Source organism: Esox lucius, chromosome 3 (genome assembly GCF_011004845.1).
Source record: "Esox lucius isolate fEsoLuc1 chromosome 3, fEsoLuc1.pri, whole genome shotgun sequence".
NCBI lineage: Eukaryota > Metazoa > Chordata > Actinopteri > Esociformes > Esocidae > Esox > Esox lucius.
Window position 1 is genome coordinate 33,844,626 of NC_047571.1, and position 24,287 is coordinate 33,868,912.

General features: G+C 38.6%; 1 protein-coding gene across 1 annotated transcript; it reads left to right on the plus strand.

Annotated features, from left to right (window-relative positions):
* The first annotated feature begins 1,107 nt into the window (after window positions 1-1,107).
* On the plus strand, window positions 1,108-23,790 carry LOC105009696 (golgin subfamily A member 4). The gene is made up of 8 exons (XM_034291362.1): window positions 1,108-1,338; window positions 10,878-10,904; window positions 11,093-11,428; window positions 15,029-15,133; window positions 20,238-20,822; window positions 20,997-21,065; window positions 21,272-21,349; window positions 21,439-23,790. Exons 2-8 carry the CDS (start codon window positions 10,883-10,885, stop codon window positions 22,773-22,775), a joined length of 2,532 nt encoding a protein of 843 aa, XP_034147253.1. The 5' UTR covers window positions 1,108-1,338; window positions 10,878-10,882; the 3' UTR covers window positions 22,776-23,790.
* The last annotated feature ends 497 nt before the right edge of the window (window positions 23,791-24,287 follow it).

A 24,287-nucleotide genomic window follows, 5' to 3' on the forward strand; every position in this document is an offset into this window, starting at 1 on the left:
AATTATTTAATGATACATTAAAGTCTCCTCCTAAAAAAGCACTAGGGAATTTATTCTACCAATGTGTGAGTTTCTCATCTAACTTTTCATAGAAACATTTATTATCCTGAGAAGTATTGTACCTATATATATTTCCCAGAATGTTTGTTGGTTAAGTGAAATCACTAATAAATGAAAGCGGCCCAAACTATCTGAATCTGAACCCAATATATCCCCATTAAACGTGTTTCTCAAAATGCTTACTCCAGCAGAATGTTCAGTGCCATGTGAACTCCAAATATCATTACCCCACTAAGATTTCTACCATTTGTGATCATCTTTAGTAGAATGACACTCCTGAAGAAAACAAAAAACGGACTTGTGTTTTTTAGCAAACAAAAACAGAGCTTTCCTTTTGACACTATCCCTGAGCCCTCTGGCGTTAAACGATACTAATGACAATGATATAAACAACGAACAATATGAAAGAGAAAATAAATCAAGATACGTAGTTAAATGAACCACTCGTTCAACTCACTCTCCTCAAAGTGCAAACAACCACACAAAAAAAAATAATACCCACCCGGTACTTAAGTGTTCACATTTCAGTTCAGAAAATAATAACCATAACATTTAATTTACTGTTTTCAAATAACCAATACAAAGCATTATCTTTTTAATATGTCCATCAACTCTCTCCATATCAGTGCTTAGAGATCTCCTTGCATAACTGTGCATTGCAAGATGAGTTTCTTCTTTTTCTTCCATATTTTCAAGTGCATCAGTTGAAGCAAAAGCACATGCTAGCACGTTGATAACGAACCATAACTTGAGGGGGAAAAGTGCGTCTGCAGAACTTAATAAAACATTTACAAAGAAAAAAAGATTATTAAAATGCGGATATTCGAAATTATTCCTGAACATGACCAGATTAAAAGTAAAACCGGGATTTGAGCAAAAGTTTTTAAGAACTACAGCAAAACCGTCTTCTCACGACGCCATCTTGGTCTCCTCCTACGAGTTAGAAAAACTGTTCTTCGCTCATAGAAACAACATACCGTAAAAGTCATGTGATTGCAAGGCTGAGTTCCTGAAAAGTGTTAAGTAATTCCGGGTTGTCTGTCCAGTTTTTAAAGTTCATGGATGATGAACCTGAACCATCTCGGCCTCCAACTCAAGTGTAAATGAAAGTGAAACTTCCTGTACAGACTGAAGTTGCGTAGTGTTTGGTTTAACATTGTTTAGAAGTATCTTCATGGGTAACATAACGTTTTTTTTTTATTATTAGTGGGACCTTATTTTGGATATTCATCCATAACTTTTAAATTGAAGTAGAGGACGTGAAGACCAGTGAAGGTGGTGAGTATTATAACTATTCACATTAACGTTTTTTTCCCAACAAGTAAATATCAATATAAACTTTTCATGAAGATGAGAAGATGAACATAAAATTATTGAGTTTATATATTTATGTTTACATAAATATGATACAATACAATACTTCACTACTTGGTTGACTGGCTTCTTGTGTGTCACTGCTAGCAAGCTCTTAGGCAGGTGTAATTAACATGACACTTACTGTTGACATATCATAGATACAGGGAGTAGAATACTGAACATGTATAACCTACATACAGGGAGTAGAATACTGAACATGTATAACCTACATACAGGGAGTAGAATACTGAACATGTATAACCTACATACAGGGAGTAGAATACTGACCATGTATAACCTACATACAGGGAGTAGAATAATGAACATGTATAACCTACATACAGGGAGTAGAATAATGAACATGTATAACCTACATACAGGGAGTAGAATACTGAACATGTATAACCTACATACAGGGAGTAGAATACTGAACATGTATAACCTACATACAGGGAGTAGAATACTGAACATGTATAACCTACCTCAGGGCAGCTCCAGGCATAAGCGACATAAGCGGTCTCTTAGTGCCCCCGACAACTAGGGAGCCTTCGACCAATAGGGGAGAATAATAAAAACGATAGCACATTAACAAAATGGAATAGAAAACATAGATATATGATTTTCTGTTTGTCAGTGCAGGCTGACATCTAGATAATTTTCTGCTATTAAAAGGATTACTGTGGGCATCAATGTCAGTAGTATAGGAATACTATTCTAAGCACAAATGCAACAACCAGGTATGTCGGTAACACATACAGTAATGGGTGGGAACTCCATTGACTTAAACAGCTTGTGGCATTAGGTTAATTTATCAATCAATATTAAGTACAAACCAAAACATCTGTAAAATAAACAATAAAATAAGATGTACCTGCAAAAGAGTATGCTGGGAAATAATGATGATGAATTTGGTGTGAGGTTCTGTTTTTGTCGGTTTTGGTTATGCGTTTGTTCTTGAATGTAACTTGTTTGGTTTTCTTCCTTTGTTTTTGAACGTAGCCTATCCTTTTGTCATTATTGTTTAGACCTGTGTCTCATTTGCTCCCCTCTATATTAGTTCTATGTTTGCTTTTCTCCATTGTGAGGTGTTGTTGGTTTTTCAACACTATCAAGCATGTGACTACTTCCTGTATAGACTTACCTGTGTTTAGACCCTTATTGCCCACCTTGATGATTCTCAGTCTACTTCCATGTGGACTTTTACCTGCCTGAACTTGTTTGCAATTTTGTCAGAGGAGAAGGCCAGTCAGCAGGGTCTGTAGACAGGGTCTGTAGACAGGGTCTGTAGGCAGGGTCTGTAGGCAGGGTCTGTAGACAGGGTCTGTAGACAGGGTCTGTAGGCAGGGTCTGTAGACAGGGTCTGTAGGCAGGGTCTGTAGGCAGGGTCTGTAGACAGGGTCTGTAGACAGGGTCTGTAGACAGGGTCTGTAGGCTGGGGCATTTCTAATGAAAAGCACATGGGCATTAGTTTACACAAGTTATTCACATTTATAGTGGTGGAACATCCTACATACAAACCCAGTAATAATAAGATCATCATTGTTACCTACAATATGGGAACATAAATCTGATTTAACATAAATTATTTATTTTGTTTGTGCTCTGCAGGGATGCACACAAACACGTGCGTGTACACACACACACACACACACACACACACTATGGCAGGTGAAAAGGGACTTTATTAAGCTATTGAAACGACCTAATGTGCATACCACCGCGTATGCGACCGTGTATACGTCTATACGCGTATGCAACCGTGTATACGTGTATACGTGTATGCACCCATGTATACGCGTTCCTATACCCGTATACACGACGCGTCAGTATACGCGCACAGTCGACTGACAAAAACGACTGAACGCACGTGTGTACGCGTGTAGATTTTATCCCGTACAGTAGAGGGCGCAGAAACCCGGGGATCACCCGGGTAAACACCTCCGACGAAGAGAGGCATAGGTTCGTTTTTCTACAGGTGAGTCACGGTAGTCATTCATCTAGCGAAAACCACCAGGCATGTTGAGTTATGCAATATATGCAATATATTGCTTGGTTATGCAATATAACCACCAGGCATGTTGAGTTATGCAATATATGCAATATATTGCTTGGTTATGCAATATAGCTAGTTAGAGTGAGTTTTGTTGCCTCTGTTTGCTAGCGACATTGTAAATAATTTTTCACTCTCGAACATTTCATCAATGTGGCCGTAAACCATCGGCTATAGCCTGTACCTCCTTCCTTCCCAAACCGAAGTTCATGTCCTTTGCTCAATCTATATAACCGCAACATCTTTTTTAGGCTACATTTTTAGTTGACCTTTTTTTTTTATTGTCTCAGCTATGTCTATGCTGTTTTCTCTGTATTAGTTTTAACACAAGCGATACTGGGTGGCTAGTTAAAACCACAGACAACGAGTTGAAATCGCAAACATTAACATGTTTTTTATTAGTATATTTACGATTTTGCATCTCTCTTACAGGTTTCCCATGAATAATCTATTTTATTTCACCCATGTCTGTAAACGGGACTTATTTCTCTTACATTTTTTTTACAGAAAACTGACCGGCCTGCCTTGTAATTTGTAGCCTATATACTTTCTTTTTCAGTATTGTAGATATAATTTAAATGTACATTCTAAATATGGAAATAAATGCTTTAACGACTACTGCTTATTATTCAATAAATGTACTCTATGCATATTTTAATATTTTCAGTTTTGCCGTGTCTTCAGAATTTTCTTTTTTTTTTAAAGAATATTTAAGATTACTTTATAGGTCAAATTCACTTAAAATAGTCTAAATAATTTGTGCTCTGTTTGTGCCGATAAAAGTTTGTTTTTGCGACTGCCTTTCTTACCGATAATGACAGAGCTATTGTGGAAAGTGAGTAAAGCAAGTGCGCTATCCAGTATAAATGTAGGTTATATACCAAAAACTGTTGCAGCACAAACAGAAGCAGCTGGGCAAAATGCTTCCATAACCAATGACACAATTACATGTCGACAAACATGGAGGAAAGAATAAGTTAACTCACTGACACTCATTTTCACTGACGAGTTTTTTTGAATCAGCGGTCTATTTTCTTGTTCAAAGATAAATAGGCTAGAATGAGTGCATATTATGCATGTAATAATATATACCATACAGTAAGAATTATTATTTTTTTAAATAAGAGCTCCCTAAAGTCCAAGTTGACTCTCAAAAATATCTATCCTTTCTATGGAGCACCAGCGATCACACTGTTCACTGGTCCCAAAGCAGTCGTTTAATCTCTTGTTCGATGCTCGTTAATTGCAAACTATCTACCACTGGTTTTTCTTCTCACCTCTAAACATTTTGATATGTTTAGCTATGTAGAAAGTAACGTGGTCACAAACACACACATTCAAACACTCCAAACGTGCAATACTGATAAGCTATGTACATTAAATAATCGTACTGCATGCACATGTGAGAAAACGATGAGTATGAGGAAACGATGAGCCCATCAATATTTGCAATCAATTTAAAGGCAATAGAAGTTATATTCGTTTCTCATTTTTATTTGAGAAAAAAAACAGATTCAAAGTATGGCAGCTGCACTACCTTGCCATACCCAATTGACGGATGTATTGTACATCAATATTAAAAGATCTGTCATAGGGGCTACCAAGATTAATTTGTGGAAGAATAAAATATGTTTTTGAAAACCCTGTAACCCCAATTGTATCATATTTGCTACATGAGTTTCTGAGACCTCTACGTACAAGCAATCATCTGTGAAAATGTTCCCCGGTGGAAAGTGTTTCAAAAGTGTAGGGTAAGCCATGTATTTACTGCTGTGATTGAAAATGCAAAATCTGTGTATAAGCCTCAGTTTATAAACGGCGGTATTTGGCAAATCTCAGTCCTACCATAAGAAACACACATATTACAGAATATATTTTAAAACATTCAAAAATAAAATAAGATATTCTTTACAAATAGCGATCGATTGTATTCATTGAGCTAATTGGCTTGCCAGGTAATATTCATTATGTAAATAAATGCTTTAACGACTTCTGATTATTATTCAATAAATGTACTACATACATGTTCAAATATTTTAGTTCTCTCTTGTCTTTTGAGTCTTTTCATGGAATCCCTAACATGTGCATTGCAGTTTTACATTGTGATTACACAGTACAGATCGGGAGTATCATATTTCCCTAGAGAGTAGTACAATTTTCCATTTTCAGTTTCATTAAATCAATAACTTTATTTAAATACCAAAAGTAGAATTCTATTCAGCTATGACCATGTAGTCTTACCAACACCCGCGTCAATCTAATTACTCATGTATAGGCTACTACGTTTAAGAAGGTACTGAAAAAAACATCATAAATATGCCATAGCGCAAACTTGGCAAGAAGCGCTAATAAATAAAATGCAAAGCATGTTGTTCGTGTAAAATCAGACATATAGCAAGTTGTAATTTTTTCATGGCCTGGATAAAGATATTTCATTTATTTATTGGGGATTGTGACTGGCTGTATTAAATAAGTCCCAAAATTGTGCTGATATAGGCCTACTGTCAAAATGAATCGCGGCTCCAGTCATCCTTCATGTCAGTATAGGTTTCTGGCCGAGCTATCTCAAATCGATTTAATAGATTAACAGTACATAGGATACTATGTCAAACATTACTCAGAATTGCTTAGGTCTGGGTTTCAAAATCTAGCCTAACTTTGTGCTAGAATAATCACGGCTCCACAAATAGTAATTCCATAACCATTTGGTACCTATTAACACCCTCCATATTCTTTCATTTTCCATTCAATTCTAACTGTTAAATGTGCATTGACTCTGGTATGGTGAAAACAAGTTTTGAACAATAAACGAAATAAGAAATATATGCTAGCCTATACAACAAACGTTTGAAATATATTTCCTTCAAATAAAATCATGTTTTAGTTTAGCTTCTATCAAATATCCTGCTCAACCAAATTCAGCAACATATTTTACTGTCAGAATTTGTCTAGAACGGGAAACTACTTTTAGCCATCAAGTGGCTATTTGATCTAGAGTTCTTGTAGCAAGCGAATCGCTGAGCGATTTTTGACAAGACATCAGGCATCACATGCATATATTTCTCTGCCCTTGTCAACACAGGGTTGTTCACTTGAAGTATATTAAAACAGAAAAAAACGGATTCGATTTCAATGATTTAAAACACAGATTTTCCTTAACTGTTGGCTACACTGAATAAAATACTGTATAAACACGCACTAAACTTGCAAAAAGCACCTTCCGGTATACGGTTCAGCCTTCTTTAGAATAAAAATCCACGAGAGACCAGCGCCCTCGCCAGGATTAGTGAATAAATACATACATGTATACACGTGCGTTCAGTCGTTTATGTCAGTCGACTGAAGCAGTCGTCTGAGCGCGTATACTGACGCTACGCGTATAGGTGACTGAACAGTGCGACTGTGTTGGACGACTGAACGTGTATACCACCGCGTATGCGACCGCGTATACGTCTATACGCGTATACAACCGTGTATACATGTATACGTCTATGTATACGTGTATGTAGTGTATACGCGTATGCATACCCTTCTTCCTAAACAAACACGGCTATATAGGTACTGTTTTCATGATATAGTCATTGAGAATCTCCTTTGTTGTACAATTAATTGGCAAGCCTCTTATATAGCCTGCAATTATGCATACAATTAAAATGTAACAGGAAAAGTGAAGTACATTAATGTACAGTGCATGCCCAGGTATCAACTGGGTTGGGCAAGGTAGGGCAGCTGCCATACTTTGAATCTGTTTTTTATAAAAAATATTTTTTTTTTTAACTTGTATTGCCTTCAAATTGATTTGCAAAAATGGATGGGCTCATCGTTTCCTCATGCTCATCGTTTTCTCACATGTGCATGCAATATGATGATATAATGTATATAGCCTATTCATGTTGCACGTTTGGAGTGTTTGCATGTGTGTGTTTGTGACCACGTTACGTTCTACATAGCTAAACTTATCAAAATGAATAGAGGCGGAAAGAAAAATCAGTGGTGGCTAGTTTGCAATTAACGAGCATGAACAAGAGATGAAACTACTGCTTTGGGACCTGTGAACTGTGTGACCGCGGGTGCTCCATAGAAAGGATCGATCTTTTTGAGAGTCAACTTGGACTTTGGGGAACACTTATTGAAATTGAAAGTTTTTTACTGTATGGTCATATTATGCGTATATTATTACAACCATAATATGCACTCATTCAGGCATTTTGTTCAGCTGCTTTTGTCTGTGCTGCTACAGTTTTTGATAAGCTAGATTTCTATTGGATAGCCAGGTTGGGATAGCGCACTGGCTTTACTCCCTTTCCACAATATCTGTCATTATCGTTAAGAAAGGCAGTCGCAAAAACAAACCTTTATCAGCACTAACGGAGCACAAACAATTTAGCCTATTTTGAGTGAATTTGATCTAAAAAGTATTCTTAAATATTCTAAAAAATGAAAGCAGCACAAACGAAAATGTTAACAGCACAAACCAGCACAAACGATTGAGCCTATTTTGGGTTGGGGACTAACTTCACGCAGGTCTTGAACACCTACAATAGGTTGGCATGTAAGTCAATGCATTTCTTTATTTTCTGTTAAGTTTAAACAAATGACTAATGATTATTAGACCTCCACTCTCTGTCCTAGATGTCATGTCACATTGCCATGCCTCCGCTTTTGCTGAAATAACACCCCTGAATTAAGTATTAGCCATAATTCTACAGGCAAATGCGGTTTATGTAGGCTATAGATGCAGTTAATACTGGGGTTTGTATACAAAGATATACAATTAATGGTGCGGTTTATACACGGTGCAGCTTATAAACGGGGAATTATTATGGTATGGAAGTGGTGTCTGGTAAATAAGAACATGAGTCTACGCTTTGTCAAAAATCGCTCAGAATTGATTAAATTGTCGGCGTTTCAAATAAGATCTTTTGCTAGAACTGTGGATCCATTTGGTAGATACATAGTTTTCCGTTCTATTAATTTAGATATATTCTGACTGTAAAATATGTTGCTGAATTTGGTGGAGCGGGCATGTGATATCAGCTACATAAAAACATGATTTCATGTTAATTTATTTGTCATAGCAAACCGGCTACGAAGTAGGCTATACCTATACATACAATGTAAAACACAGTATTCGTGGTCGTTTAAAATCAAATAGTATGTTGTCATGCTTTCATTCCCTGATAAACAATAATTAAGGTAGCCTATCGATTTGTGATGGTAACGGCTTTATAAAATGTCTACAAACTTGTACGCTTAAAATAATTGGCGGCTCCAACTTTTGTCTTGTCAGTATGAAAGTGCTGGTAAATAAGTTCGTTGCATTACCATGACACACAACGACAAACTAAAGGAATATTACAACTAGGCCCATATTTAAATAGTCTCAGCAAGCTATTAGCTTTGTTTTTATTACGTTCTTTAACGAATGTCACGTTGTTTAATTGTGTTTACAGCTAGGCCTATATTACATCGATTTAGTACTAGCACGATAGAATACTGTCAAACATTAGGCTTGCAGTGGTCTCTGTTCCAAATTATAGCCTACATTTGTGATAGAATAGTCACGACTCCACAAAAAATAATCCAACTATAAACACCCTCCCTATGCTTTTATATTGCCTTTACTTTTAACGGTTAAATATGCATTCACTTTGGTTACGAATGGGAAAATATAATTTGAAGTCAGCGTATACACTCCCTACAAAGCACAGTATAACTGAAATAAAATGTGCTATGTAATACTCTGTTGAAATACAATTTCTTAATATAATGTTTTTTTAGTACCTTTTTTAGTACCTAACAACCTTATTATATGGCGGGTGTTATAAGACTACCCGTCCATGGCTGGCTGTTATTATTTAAATAAAGCTATTGATTTTATAACTGAAAATGGCCAAAATAAGAAAAATGAAAATAAGGTAGGGAGTACATTGTCTTTATACTACTCTCTAGAGAAATATGACACTCCCGATCTGCACTGTGTAATCACAATGTAAATCTGCAATTCACATGTTAGGAATCCCATGAAAATTCAAAAGACAAAACTGAAACATTTGAATATGTATATAGTACATTTATTGAATAATTACCAGATGTCGTTAAAGCAATTATTTCCATATTTACAATGCACATTTAAATGATATCTACAATACTGAAAAATAAATGATATAGGCTACACATTATAGGTAAGCCTATCAGTTTTCTGTGAAGAAAAATATAAGAGAAAGAAGTCCTGTTTACAGAAAGGGGTCCAATAAAATAGATTCTTCATGGGAAACCTGTAGGAGAGATGCAAAATTGTAAATATACTAATGAAAAACATGTTAATGTCTGCGATTTGAATTCGTTGTCCGTGGTTTTAACTAGCCACCCAGTCTCGCTTATTAAAACTCATACAGCGAAAGCAGCATAGCTAAGACAGTAATAAACATGGTCAAATAAAAATTATAAGCCTAAAAAAGATGTTGCAGTTATAGGGCTACAATGGTTTGATTGAGCAATGGACATGAACTTCGATTTGGGAAGGGAGGACGTATAGGCTAAAGCCAATGGCCGACACATTTTACATTGATGAAATGTTCGAGAGTGAAAACAATTATTACAATGTAGCTCGCAAACCGAGGCAACAAAACTCACTGGTAACTAGCTGTATTGCATAACCAAGCACCTCCACATGCCTGGTGGTTTTAGCTAGATGAAAATAATATCTTAACTCACCTGTATTTAGCCGAAAAACTAACCCGTTCCTCTTCTCTTCGTCGGAGGTGTTTCACAACTTCCTGTTCGTACAGACTAGTGATCCCCGGGTTTCTGCGCCCTCTACTGTACAGGATAATATCTACACGCGTACACACGTGCGTTCAGTCGTTTTTGTCAGTCGACTGAAGCAGTCGTCTGAGCGCGTATACTGACGCGTCGTGTATACGGGTATAGAAACGCGTATACATGGGTGCATACACGTATACACGGTCGCATACGCGTATAGACGTATACACGGTCGCATACGCGGTGGTATGCACATTAGGTCGTTTCAATAGCTTAATAAAGTCCCTTTTCACCTGCCATAGTATACACGGTCGCATACGCGGTGGTATGCACATTAGGTCGTTTCAATAGCTTAATAAAGTCCCTTTTCACCTGCCATAGGTGTGTGTGTGTGTGGGTGTGTGTGTGTGTGTGTGTGTGTGTGTGTGTGTGTGTGTGTGTTATGGAGAGTGTGTGCGTGTGTGCGTGTGTGTGTTTGTGTGGCATTCTGTTTTTCTTTCCATTTTACACAGCGTCCCAACTTTTTTGGAAACATTGTTGTATTTTTGAAAGAGTTATTATATCCATGTGGTTCAGAAAGAAACACAGTCTCATTAAAGAAGTGAATATGTGTAATAATGTAAATATGGATGTTTTTATTTTACAGGGAAAATGGCAGAGTCCAGAGATCATAGTAAGTCACCATGTTAGAATCCATTATTAACTTTTCTATCACATATCTGGACAAATAAAAAATTAAAACTCAACTACTGAAAGTGAAATGAGTTTGTGGTTCAGTATGTCTTGATGTGTAACTGTGTTTCTGGATGAAATGTGTTTGATGAGGAGTTGTAACTGAGTTTGTGTTTCCTCTCTGAACAGATCAGTTTAAACTCATCACCACTGAGAGAAACATTGTGGGTGTTGTTGGTGATGATGTCACCCTCCCCTGTCACCTCTCCCCTGAGACCAGTGCTGTTACCATGACAATCAGGTGGTTTAAGGAGACAGAGTGTATTTACCTGTATAAGAATGGTCAGGTGACAGAGAGGAGAGGCTATGAGGGCAGACTGAGTCTGATCACCCAGGAGATGGAGAGAGGAAATGTGTCTCTGAGGATGAAAAACATCAAGGAGTCAGATTCTGAAGACTACATCTGTCAGGTCATCCATGGAGAACAGAAGGAGGAGGCTGTAGTGGGTTTAAGGGTCAGAAGAGGTAAGTGGTCTGTAACTCCAGTCCATGATTATAAACACCTAAACAACAACACCAACCAGTGTCTTTCCCTCTACAACACACATATACTTTATCATGTAGGTAGGAGGACATAGTAGGAGTTATACATTAATAGACCATATTAATACTGAATATGAACTAGTTATAATACATATTACAACCACTCTGATCTTTGATCTAGATGTCATTAATCATTATAACCATTCCAACATTACTGGTCAATGATAATAACTAATACATTCTGTTTCATATCGTCTGTCCATCCTTGATAAAGATTATATAATTGTTTACATGAGTTAATATTTAATTGTCTGGGTTTGTTTATTGACATCCTCCTGGGATCAGATAGCTCCACCTCTTCTCACAATACTATGTCATAATAAAAATACTGTAGTTTTAGTTAGTATTAGTAATACCAATACTGTAGTTTTAGTTAGTATTAGTAATACCAATACTGTAGTTTTAGTTAGTATTAGTAATACCAATACTGTAGTTTTAGTTAGTATTAGTAATACCAATACTGTAGATTTGAATTGTAAGATAATGATTTTAACATTCTGTTTCATATTGTGTTTCCATCCTTGGTAATGGAGGATCAGAACATAAGTTTTTGGGTGATTTAATATTTATTTGTCTGTTGTTGTTTATTTACATCCTCCTGGGTTTACATAGATCCACCTCTTATCACAATACTGTATATCTGACATAAACACATAGAACCCAATATGTCATAATAAAAATACTCTTGTTTTAGTTAGTAATACTAATACTGTAGTTTTGAATTGTAAGATGATGGTTTGAAGATTATGATTTTAACCTATGAATTCTGTTTCATATTGGGTTGCCATCCTTGGGGAATCAGGAGATATGTTAGTTGGTGAGTTTAAATTAATTTGTCTGTCTGTTTTTATTTACATCCTCCTGGGTTTACATAGCTCCACCTCTTCTCACAATACTGTATATCTGACATAAAAACATAGAACCCAATATGTCATAATAAAAATACTCTTGTTTTAGTTAGTAATACTAATACTGTAGTTTTGAATTGTAAGATGATGGTTTGAAGGTAGTGATTTTAACATTCTGTTTCATATTGGGTTGCCAGCCTGGAGGGGATCAGAAATTTCTTCATCGAGTGAGTTTAAATTAATTTGTCTGTCTGTTTTTATTTACATCCTCCTGGGTTTACATAGCTCCACCTCTTCTCACAATACTGTATATCTGACATAAACACATAGAACCCAATATGTCATAATAAAAATACTCTTGTTTTAGTTAGTAATACTAATACTGTAGTTTTGAATTGTAAGTTGATGCTTTGAAGGTAGTGATTTTAACCTATACATTCTTTTTCATATTGGCTGTCCATGGGGTATCAGGAAGTATGTTACGGGGTGAGTTAATAGTTTTTTGTCTTGTTGTTTATTTACATCCTCCTGGGTTTACATAGCTCCACCTCTTCTCACAATACTGTATATCTGACATAAACACATAGAACCCAATATGTACACTGATCAGACATAACATTATTACCACCTGCCTAATATTGTGTAGGTCCCCCTTTTGCCACCAAAACAGCCCTGACCTGTCGAGGCCTGGACTCCACTAGACCTCTGAAGGTTTGCTGTGGTACCTGGCACCAAGACGTTAGCAGCAGGTCCTTTAAGTCCTGTAAGTTGCTAGGTGGAGCCTCAATGGATCGGACCTGTTGGTCCAGCACATCCCACAGATGCTTGATTGGATTGAGATCTGGGGAATTTGAGGCCAAGTCAACACCTTGAACTGGTTGTTGTGTTCTTCAAACCATTCCTGAACCATTTTTGCTTTGTGGCAGGGTGCATTATCCTGCTGAAAGAGGCCAGTGCCATTAGGGAATACCGTTGTCATGAAAGGGTGACATGGTCTCCAACAAAGCTTGGGTAGATGGTACGTGTCAAAGTAACATCCACATGAATGGTAGGACCCAAGTTTTCCCAGCAGAACACTGGCCAAAGCATCACACTGCTTCTGTTGGCTAGCCTTCTACCCATAATGCATCCTGGTGCCATGTGTTCTCCATGTAAGTGACACACAGTGATGTAAAAGAAAATGTGATTCATCAGACCAGGCCACCTTCTTCCATTGCTCCGTGGTCCAGTTCTGATGCTCACGTGCCCATTGTAGATCCTTTCGGTAGTGGACAGGGGTCAGCATGGGCACCCTGACTGGTCTGCCACTATGCAGCCCCATATGCAACAAACTGTGATGCACTGTGTTCTGACACCTTTTCTATCAGTACCAGCATCAACTTTGTCAGCAATTTGAGTCACAGCATCTCATCTAATGTATCGTACCACACAGGCCAGCCTTCACTCCCCACGTGCATCAATGAGCCTTGACCGCACATGACTAGTTTTAGACCGATTATCGTCCTGACTGAATATTGATGCCAATTTATTTTTTGCCTTTTAATTATTTAGTTGTTATCGGCCCATTGAAATCAGCCAAACCGATAATCCCTGTCATGTAGTTGATCAAAATGCGCCGCTGGTGTTCAGATCTAAAAACTGCTGCCAGCCACCACTAACAGAAAGGCCTCATCTGTCATCAAAAGAAATATGCTGCTGTGTGATCCTTGAATGTGCCACGTGCACATTCATTTTATGTTATTATTAAGACCTGTTTTATTTAAAGAGGTTCCTTATTTGAAAATGTTTCTTGTTAAATCTACTTGTGTTTCCTTATTTCAATTGAACAAAACAAAAAAAAAATTCTCAGGGAAGGGAAAATTATTTGAAAAATCTTAGATACTTAGTTTAGTTGAATACTAAAGGTTACTGCTTTTCAACCAAAATAGACTGAAGCAGATCTCTGCAGATTCATTTGCAGATTAATTTAATGTAAGTTTTGTGTCTGTGTTGTTTGTGGAATTCTTCTGACGTACATTTTCTTCAAATTTAAAGAATGGTGAATATCGGCATTTAAATTGGTTATCGACCATTTTAATTCCAAAATATCGGCCTAAATAATTTGTATTGGTCCAACACTACCCATGACCCTGTCACCAGTTCAACTCTTTTCCTCCCTTGGACCATTTTTGATAAGTCCTGACCACTGCAGACCAGGAACACCCCACAAGGACTCCAATTTCAGAGATGCTCTGACTCAGTCATCTAGTCATCACAAATGGCCCTTGTCAAAGTCTCAGATCCTTACGCTTGCCCATTTTTCCTGCTTCTAACAAATCAACTTTGAGGAAAGAATGTTCACATGCTGCCTAATATATCCCACCCACTAACAGGTGCCATGATAACGAGATTATCAGTGTTATTCACTTCACCTGTCAGTGGTCATAATATTATGGCTGATTGGTGTATATTGGTCAAAACATTATACTTAATGGGGGATCAGGATGTCAATTTCCCAGGAGAACAAACAGAATAAATCATCAATAACAGAGCTATTACATCACCACATGCAGACAGACAGTCAATCATCCTATTAATGATACTAACCACATCCTATTGGTTCACACACTATCCACATGACAGAGGATTTAGGAAATGGAGGAATCTGATTGGTCCTGTTTGTCCTGTGATGTAGTCAACCACTCAGAACTCACCTCTCAGTTTTACACCACAGGGCCAGAACTATTCTATTTACAACATAAGACCCTGGAGGACAACCTGAAGAGGGAGACATCAGCAGGTGAACTTGGTAAGTATGAGAGAGTCTGGAGGAGATGATTGGTTTAGGAAACATGACTGATGTCATTCAGCCTGATATAATAAATCATTTTGTGTAAATTAATAAACACAGAAGAATGTTTAGTATTATAAATTATAGTTTTTAGTATTTTGTTAGATAAGTGATAGAGACCATTTATATTACTAGTAAAAGACACAGTGTTTCCTAGTTTACACCACAGAACACAAATAACAACATGAACACATATTTACTATATAGAAATTACCTGTCTTACTTCATATTTAATCATGTTCTGGTTGCTATAGACGCAACCCAGGCATCATTACATTAGTTCTATAAAGAAATCTAGCCAATCAGCACCAAGGATTCAGCAATACTGCATTATAATACACAATAATACACATTGATTATTTAAATATATAAAATCTACTACAGATCAAATAAGAGTGGAAGTTAAGAGAATATGAAGACAATGAATAAAAGACAGAAGGATGAAGAACAGAGAAGAAGAGAGAGAGGGATTATAGGAGTGGAGGTAAAGAGGACTGGAGGAGAGAGGAGGAATAGAGGAGTGTTGGAGGAGATCAGTAAAGAGAGGAGAGAAAGAGAAGGGATGTAGAGTAGAGGAGAAGAGGAGAAAAATAGAGCAGAGAAAATGGGAGTAGGTGAGGACAAATAGGAGTGAAGGAGGAGGAGGAAGGAGTGGAGGAGGAGGTTAGTGGATTGGAGGAGGAGAGAGGGAAATGGAGGAGAAAATGAAATAGAGGAGAGAAGGAGAAAAAGGGGGAGAAGAGAAGGAAGAAAGGAGTAATAAGAGTGGAGGAAGGAAGAGGAGGAAGAGGTAGTAGAGGAGGAGAACTGAGGAGGACAGAGAGATAGAGGAGATGGGGAGTAGAGGAGAGGAGGAGAGAGACGGTGTGGAAGATGGATAATGTGTTGACAATTAATCAAGTAAAAACTCTTCAGTCATTAGAATAACAGTTCATTATTCCAGGTTTAATTGTAAATACGGGAACAAGTGTCATGACAATAAGAATACAAGTACAAAGACCAACACAGACTGGTGTCATGACAATAAGAGTACAAGTACAAAGACCAACACAGACTGGTGTCATGACAATAAGAGTACAAGTACAAAGACCAACACAGACTGGTGTCATGACAATAAGAGTACAAGTACAAAGACCAACACAGACTGGTGTCATGACAATAAGAGTACAAGTACAAAGACCAACACAGACTGGTGTCATGACAATAAGAGTACAAGTACAAAGACCAACACAGACTGGTGTCATGACAATAAGAGTACAAGTACAAAGACCAACACAGACTGGTGTCATGACAATAAGAGTACAAGTACAAAGACCAACACAGACTGGTGTCATGACAATAAGAGTACAATTACAAAGACCAACACAGACTGGTGTCATGACAATAAGAGTACAAGTACAAAGACCAACACAGACTGGTATCATGACAATAAGACCTCATGAGTTGCTTACAAGGAAAAACAAGTATTTTAATATACGTAATGTTTCAAACATACAGAGTACAAAGACTTAACAGAAGAATAAATACGGATATAATAATAAATGTATTTCCCATAATTTCTCAGTTTTGTCCCATAAGGGAAAATAAACAAATTAATTTATTAGAAGAAATTCAAGAAAACTTCCTGGATCTTAATGACCAGAAGGTGACTATTACTTCACATAATTTACTTTAACTGGACAGACAGGGAGTAGGGCTGGTTCAGGGGTATGGGGATGGACAGACAGGGAGTAGGGCTGGTTCAGGGGTATGGGGATGGACAGACAGGGAGTAGGACTGGTTCAGGGGTATGGGGATGGACAGACAGGGAGTAGGGCTGGTTCAGGGGTATGGGGATGGACAGACAGGGAGTAGGGCTGGTTCAGGGGTTATGGGGATGGACATCATATTATGATTTTTCATAGTTTCCATGTTGGATTATTGATCAGGATCCTTTTTTGGTGAGTTAATATTGATAATGATAATAACTAATACATTATGTCCTTCTATTTCCACAAAATGAATCAAATGAAATAATGAAAACATGTTAACAGACACCTCCTCTACAACACAACAGACACCTCCTCTACACAACAGACACATCCTCTACAATACATCCTGCTCTGTAACCCCACTTCTCCTCAAATATGGAACCGTCCTTCAAAGCAGAGAAGTATTCAATATCCAAATTAATTCTGGCTTTATTTTATCACAAACACTGAATTTGCCCTTGAAGGGGTGTCCTTTCTATTCTACAACTTCTCTTTATTTAAAGCCACAACACATCCCCTATTCAACACATCCCCTATACAACACATCCCATCTTCCCAGTCACTTCACCCAACCCCACCTCCTCAACACATCCCCTATACAACACCTTCCCAATCACCTCACCCAACCCCACCTCCTCAAAACATCCCCTATACAACACCTTCCCAATCACCTCACCCAACCCCACCTCCTCAACACATCCCCTATACAACACCTTCCCAATCACCTCACCCAACCCCACCTCCTCAACACATCCCCAATACAACACATCCCACCTTCCCAGTCACCTACCCAACCCCACCTCCTCAACACATCCCCAATACAACACATCCCACCTTCCCAGTTACCTCACCCAACCCCACCTCCTCAACACATCCCCTATACAACACATCCCACCTTCCCAGTTACCTCACCCAACCCCACCTCCTCTTGGGAACGGGGTGTTGTCATCAGGTGTGTCTATTTGCTGTCTACTCTCCCTGTACACCTCCCCTATTCTTCTGTCAAAAGCCTGTTTATAACTTTACAGCAGCTGGCAAATGATGAGAGGGGAGGATGAGAAAGTCCAGAAGAAAGAGAAAGGAGCGAGAGAGAAGAGGAAACATTTGTGAAGGAAAAGAGAGGCAAAATATAGGAGAGGAGTGAGAGTGAGGAGGTGAAGAGCAGAGGAGGAGAGGAAATAGAGATAAAGAGAAGACGGAGAATAGAGGAGAGAGGAGGGAAGGAGGAGAGAGGGATGAGAGATGGAAGACAGAGGGAGATGAGAGGAGGAAACAAGGAGAGAGGGATGAGAGAAAAGGATGATCAATATTTCCTGGTCAATTCATAACAAGAGCCTCATTCCCAATTTGACAGGTAACAGGCAAAACATGATCCTGGAAAGATGTTTTGAACACCTCCATTAGATTTTTCCCAAACAAATCCCAGAGATGTGTATAACATTCTGCTGAAAATGAATCAATCCCTGATGCTTTGTCTGAAGAAAGTTGTAGGACAGCCATTAACTTCTGAAGATTCAGGTCCTCATCTAAACCTCCCTCTGACAATCAATCAAACACATTTATTTATAAAGCCCTTTTTACAACAGCAGTTGTCACAAAGGGCTTTACAGAGACACCCGACCTTAAACCCAAAATAGCAAACAACAGTAGTGTGGAAAAACTCCCTAAGACTTCATGAATGATATGTTGTCTTCATTCGTTAGAATAGAAGAGAGAGGGAGGAGAAGGAGAGTTTTGGATTAGAGGAAGAGGTAGTGTTGGAATAGAGGAGTAATAATCAGTTAATCAATACAGTTCAAATTGTTTAAATTAATTTGTACACATACAGTGGGGAGAACAAGTATTTGATACACTGCCGATTTTGCAGGTTTTCCTACTTACAAAGCATGTTGAGGTCTGTCATTTTTATCATAGATACACTTCAACTGTGAGAGACAAATATCCAGAAAATCACATTGTATGATTTTTAAAAAATTAATTTGCATTTATGGCATGACATAAGTATTTGATCACCTACCAACCAGTAAGAATTCTGGCTTTCACAGACCTGTTTGTTTTCTTAAAGAAGCCCTCCTGTTCTCCACTCATTACCTGTATTAATTGCACCTGTTTGAACTCGTTACCTGTATAAAAGATTAAAAATCCTGCAGCGCACGCAAGGTTCCCCTGCTCAAGCTAGCGGGTGTCCAGGCCCGTCTGAAGTTTGCAGATGATCCAGAGGAGGAATGGGAGAAGGTCATGTCGTCTGATGAGACAAAAATAGAGCTTTTTGGTCTAAACTCCACTCGCCGTGTTTGGAGGAAGAAGAAGGATGAGTACAACCCCAAGAACACCATCCCAACCGTGAAGCATGGAGGTGGAAACATTCTTTGGGGATGCTTTTCTGCAAAGGGGACAGGACGACTGCACCGTATTGAGGGGAGGATGGATGGGGCCATGTATCGTGAGATCTTGGCCAACAACCTCCTTCCCTCAGTAAGAGCATTGAAGATGGGTCGTGGCTGGGTCTTCCAGCATGACAACGACCCGAAACACACAGCCAGGTCAAACTAAGGAGTGGCTCCGTAAGAAGCATCTCAAGGTTCTGGAGTGGCCTAGCCAGTGTCCAGACCTGAACCCAATAGAAAATATTTGGAGGGAGCTGAAAGTCCGTATTGCCCAGCGACAGCCCCGAAACCAGAAGGATCTGGGGAAGGTCTGTATGGGGGAGTTGGCCAAAATCCCTGCTGCAGTGTGTGCAAACCTGGTCAAGAACTACAGGAAACGTATGATCTCTGTAATTGCAAACCAAGGTTTCTGTACCAAATATTAAGTTCTACTTTTCTTTACTAGAATATCAGTTGAAGAGTATCTCACATCTCACAAAAATACAAAAAAGTGGGAAACACTGCCGATTTTGCAGGTTATCAAATACTTGTTCTCCCCACTGTATTTAAATGAAATTTCAAACAGAAATATGAGACATTCAGTCAATATACCACTTGTCATTTAGAGATTTAGTAAGTGATCTGAATACTTTTGCCAGGCCGAATGTTTAAGTTCACATTAATGAAGAAAACAATCAATCACAGAGTAAATGAGAAATATCATGAAGCAATAATTCATGGAATGATTTACTGGTAGTGAATCAGTTTATCAATAGCAAGGAATTATCAAATAAAATAAACATTGGTAGAATTTCTCGTCATACAATGAAAAACTAATTAATCATGAAATGAATGAATAAGAAATTGAACCAACAACTAATTTTTTAAGGAGCATTTCTAATTTGTATGAATAAAACCAATCATTTTTCTTCTCAGAGTTGAAGTTGAGAAAAGAAATAGAACTAGAAGAGATGAAGCAGACGTTGAAGGAATTTGAAGAGAAGATAAAAGAGAAAGATTTAACTCTGGAGGAGATGAGTAATGGACTGAAGAACACTGAGAGCAGACTGGAGAAAACAACCAAACAACTGAATGAGAACATCAAACATTTTCATGAGAAAGACACTCAACTGGATGAAATGACCCAGCAAGTGAGAGAGAAAGAGAGACAACTGGAGAACTCTGTCAAAGAGGTGGAAGAGACTAACAGACAACTGGAGAACTCTGTCAAAGAGGTGGAAGAGACTAAGAGACAACTGGAGACACTGGGAAAGGACCTGCAGGACAAGAACATCCAAGTAGAGAATTTCGGAGTCCTACTGCAGGAAAAAGACCTTCAACTAGAGGACAGGAACCACAGACTGGGAGAGAAGGACAAACAACTGGAAGAGAGAGAAGGAGAACTAAAGGAGAGGAGGCAGGAACTAGAAGAGAAAGATAAACTACTAGAGAAGAGAGAGAAACAGTTAAAGGAAAAAGAAAAACAAGTGGAGGATGTCAACAATGAAAATTATAAACTGGGTAAGATTGTTTAAACCATTAATACATTTACTGAACTTTCCTCAATGGTAAGATTATTGTAGATTCTAATGAGTTATGAATGTTTTAATCACATTGTTTATAAGATCTAACTGCATCATATTTCTGACTAGAGACTTTGACACAGAATGCAGATCTTGTCTCTCCTCATTTCAGCTCAACAGGTCTGTGATGTGAAGACTGAGATGGAGAGACTAAGAAGAGAGACCTCAACCCAGATGACTGGTGAGTTAGATACAGTAACTTATATATGATACAACAGAAGAGAGACCTCAGATGGCGCTCCCAGTTGTCTTTCTTGAACATTTTATAACAATACATCAACATTAACTCAAACTGTAACATTAATTGTAATCAACCTCAAACTTGATTTCTCCAAATCTGCCTCTGATGAGTTAATGTGTTGAACTGAGTCCTGTGTTGTATTACAGTGGGAGGAGAGACCTCAGATACAGACACCAGAGTTACACACAGGAGGAGAAACAGCATGAATCTTGTACCTCCTACCAGTGAGTTGTGGATGTAGTTTTCTGTGTGTTAAAGTGGTCCATCCTCCAGAGAGTCAGTGTGTTGACCAGTGATGTGTGTTGTGTTACAGTGGGAGGAGAGAGCAGCAGTCCAGCCTCCCCAGTGTCTCCCAGTGGGTCTGAGCTGAGACTGGTGCTGCTGGGGAGGACTGGTGCTGGGAGGAGGGCAGCAGGAAACACCATCCTAGGCAGAGAGGAGTTTGGGGCCCAGGCCAGCCCCTCTGCAGTGACCCAGAGGAGTGTGAGGAGAGAGGGGGAGGTGTGTGGGAGACACCTGGTGCTGGTGGACACTCCAGACTGGTTCTGTCCTGGACTCTCTCTGGAGGAGATGAGACAGGATGTGGGGCTCTGTGTCCGTCTGTCTGCCCCGGGACCCCACGCCTTCCTCCTGGTCATACCAGTGGAGCCCTCCAAGGAGGAGGAGAGAGGGGTGCTGGAGAGAATGGAGGAGATGTTTGGGGAGGGGTGTTGGGGACACACTGTGATTCTATTCACCCATGATGACAGCCTGAAAGAGCCGAGCATTGAGGAGTTTCTCCAAGCAGGGAGTCAGGACCTCCAGCAGGTTGTAGAGAAGTATGGGAGCAGATACCATGTCCTCAACATTAAGGACAGGACCCATGACACTCAGGTCCCAGAGCTACTGGAGAAGATAGAGGAGATGGTGTCAGGAAACAGAGAGAGTTTCTACTGCAGTCAGACCTACCAGGAGACAGAGGACCAGGTCAGAGAGATGGAGAGAAAGATCCAGATGAAGAAAGTGGAAAAAAAACAGAGGGAGGAAAGAGAGAGTAGAGAGAGGTTTGAGAGGGAACTACAAGAATCTCTGAATAAAAAAGATGTAGAAATACAGAACCTCAATGGAGAAATTACAATACTGATGGAACACATTACTGATCTAGAGAGACAACTGGAAGAAGAGAGAGATGAGGAGAAGAAGAAAGAACTGGAGAGTAGGTTAAATATAGAGCGTGAAAGAAGAGAGCAGATGATGAGAGACCTGGATGTATTTAAAGAGGAGAAAGAAAATGAGAAGAAGAAGATGGAGGAGAAACACAAGCAGGAGATTGAGGAGATCAGGGAGAAATATGAAGGAGAGGCCAGAGTTGAAGCAGAGAGAAACCTGATGAAGATAGTCCTACCTGAGTTACAGACGAACATCATAATGTTTAGCACAAAGATGAATACAGAGTTCAGAAAACAGATAAAGGAGAAGGATGGACAGATAGAGGAGAAGGATAGACAGATAAAGGAGAAGGATGGACAGATAGAGGAGAAGGATAGACAGATAGAGGAGAAGGATGGACAGATAGAGACACTAAAAGAGGCATTTCAAAATGTCAGTGAAGCTCGCTTACAGTTCAACACACGGATGGAGGAGTTAAGCAGACTGTTTGAAGCAGAATGATAGAGGATGAAGAGAAGAGATGTGGAGACTAATGCCCTGTTTACACCTGATACTAACATGTAGCCTTTGTCCTGATCTGGTCCACATTATTGTTGTATCTTTTTCCCAAGTAATAATTTCAGGGTTTGAGAATGTTTTTTATATGTTACTTGTGATGTTTTTCTGACCTCTGAGTGTCCAGCTTTCTGTTTGTTTGGGCAGCAGAGTATCTATATAGTATCTATATTTCCCAAACCTTTATAGTATATTTTGGGATCTGGTCAAACAGAACTTAACCAGATTGTGGTGAATAGGAGCTCAAAATATAAAATATGAATGTTTCAGATACGTTTCATGGGATGTTACATAAACATTGTTGCAACATCCCATGTTTTTATGAAAACAGCATTTCTTTGGGTTAGGAGAATATTCCATTAACATCCTACCACATATAGCATGGTCACCATGGTCTGAGAACAGACAATATTAATGTTGAAAACACTTTTCATAAGAAAGTTGCAAAAACATTGATATGTATCAGTTGGTAATTGGAGTGTATCAGTTTGTCAGGACGATGAGTGATTGTGACAAAGAAACATTTCTCAAAAAATCATTAGTGCACACCACGCCTTTCTGTTCAACAGCCAATCAGGGCTTTTCATCTGTGACTGGGGATAAATACACTTTTAACAAGGTCTTTCCAAAATCCATGTTCAACTGTTTTCAGTGTGGTTGACTTAAATTACCTTCAACTATAATGAGGCCCTTATCTAGTTTAAAAGACTCCAACTCCAACTGTCATTCAGTTTTACGACATGTCTTATACCTTGACAAACTGCACAGTCATTTTCTTTCAACATGATCTCACCTGGGATTTGGACTCACAACCTTCCAGTTCATGTATCTCTGATGGTCTCACTGCTCCACAATGTTCAGCAATTTAAATACTTCCTGTATAGTTTATAATGGTGTGGCATGTTAACCTGTTTTAAAAATAGTCCTGAAACTAACAATTAATAAAATTGTAAATAACTCAGATTTACTTATAAATGCTTTATTTCATCTTATTGCCAGGGAGCAGATCCACGAAACATGATACAACACGTGGCCAGTAGAAACATTATTTCTTATCATGTTTTCAGTTCAACAATTCTTCATAATCTACCATAGAAAACTGTTTAAATCAAACCGTGAAACCGTCAATCACCTTTCAGGTCAATCACCAAACATCTCAGGTCGATCACCAAACATCTCAGGTTGATCACCAAACATCTCAGGTCGATCACCAAACATCTCAGGTCAATCACCAAACATCTCAGGTCAATCACCAAACATCTCAGGTCACTCACCAAACATCTCAGGTCTATCACCAAACATCTATGGTCAATCACCAAACATTTCTGTAGAAAACCCCAAGGTTAAACTCTTACACTGTTGCCAACAAACGCACTTGTTTGAACTTCCTGGAGAGCCTACCAGAAGAGTATATTCTTTGTCTCCTAAATGAATAAATGAAATAATGTCTAAAACTGA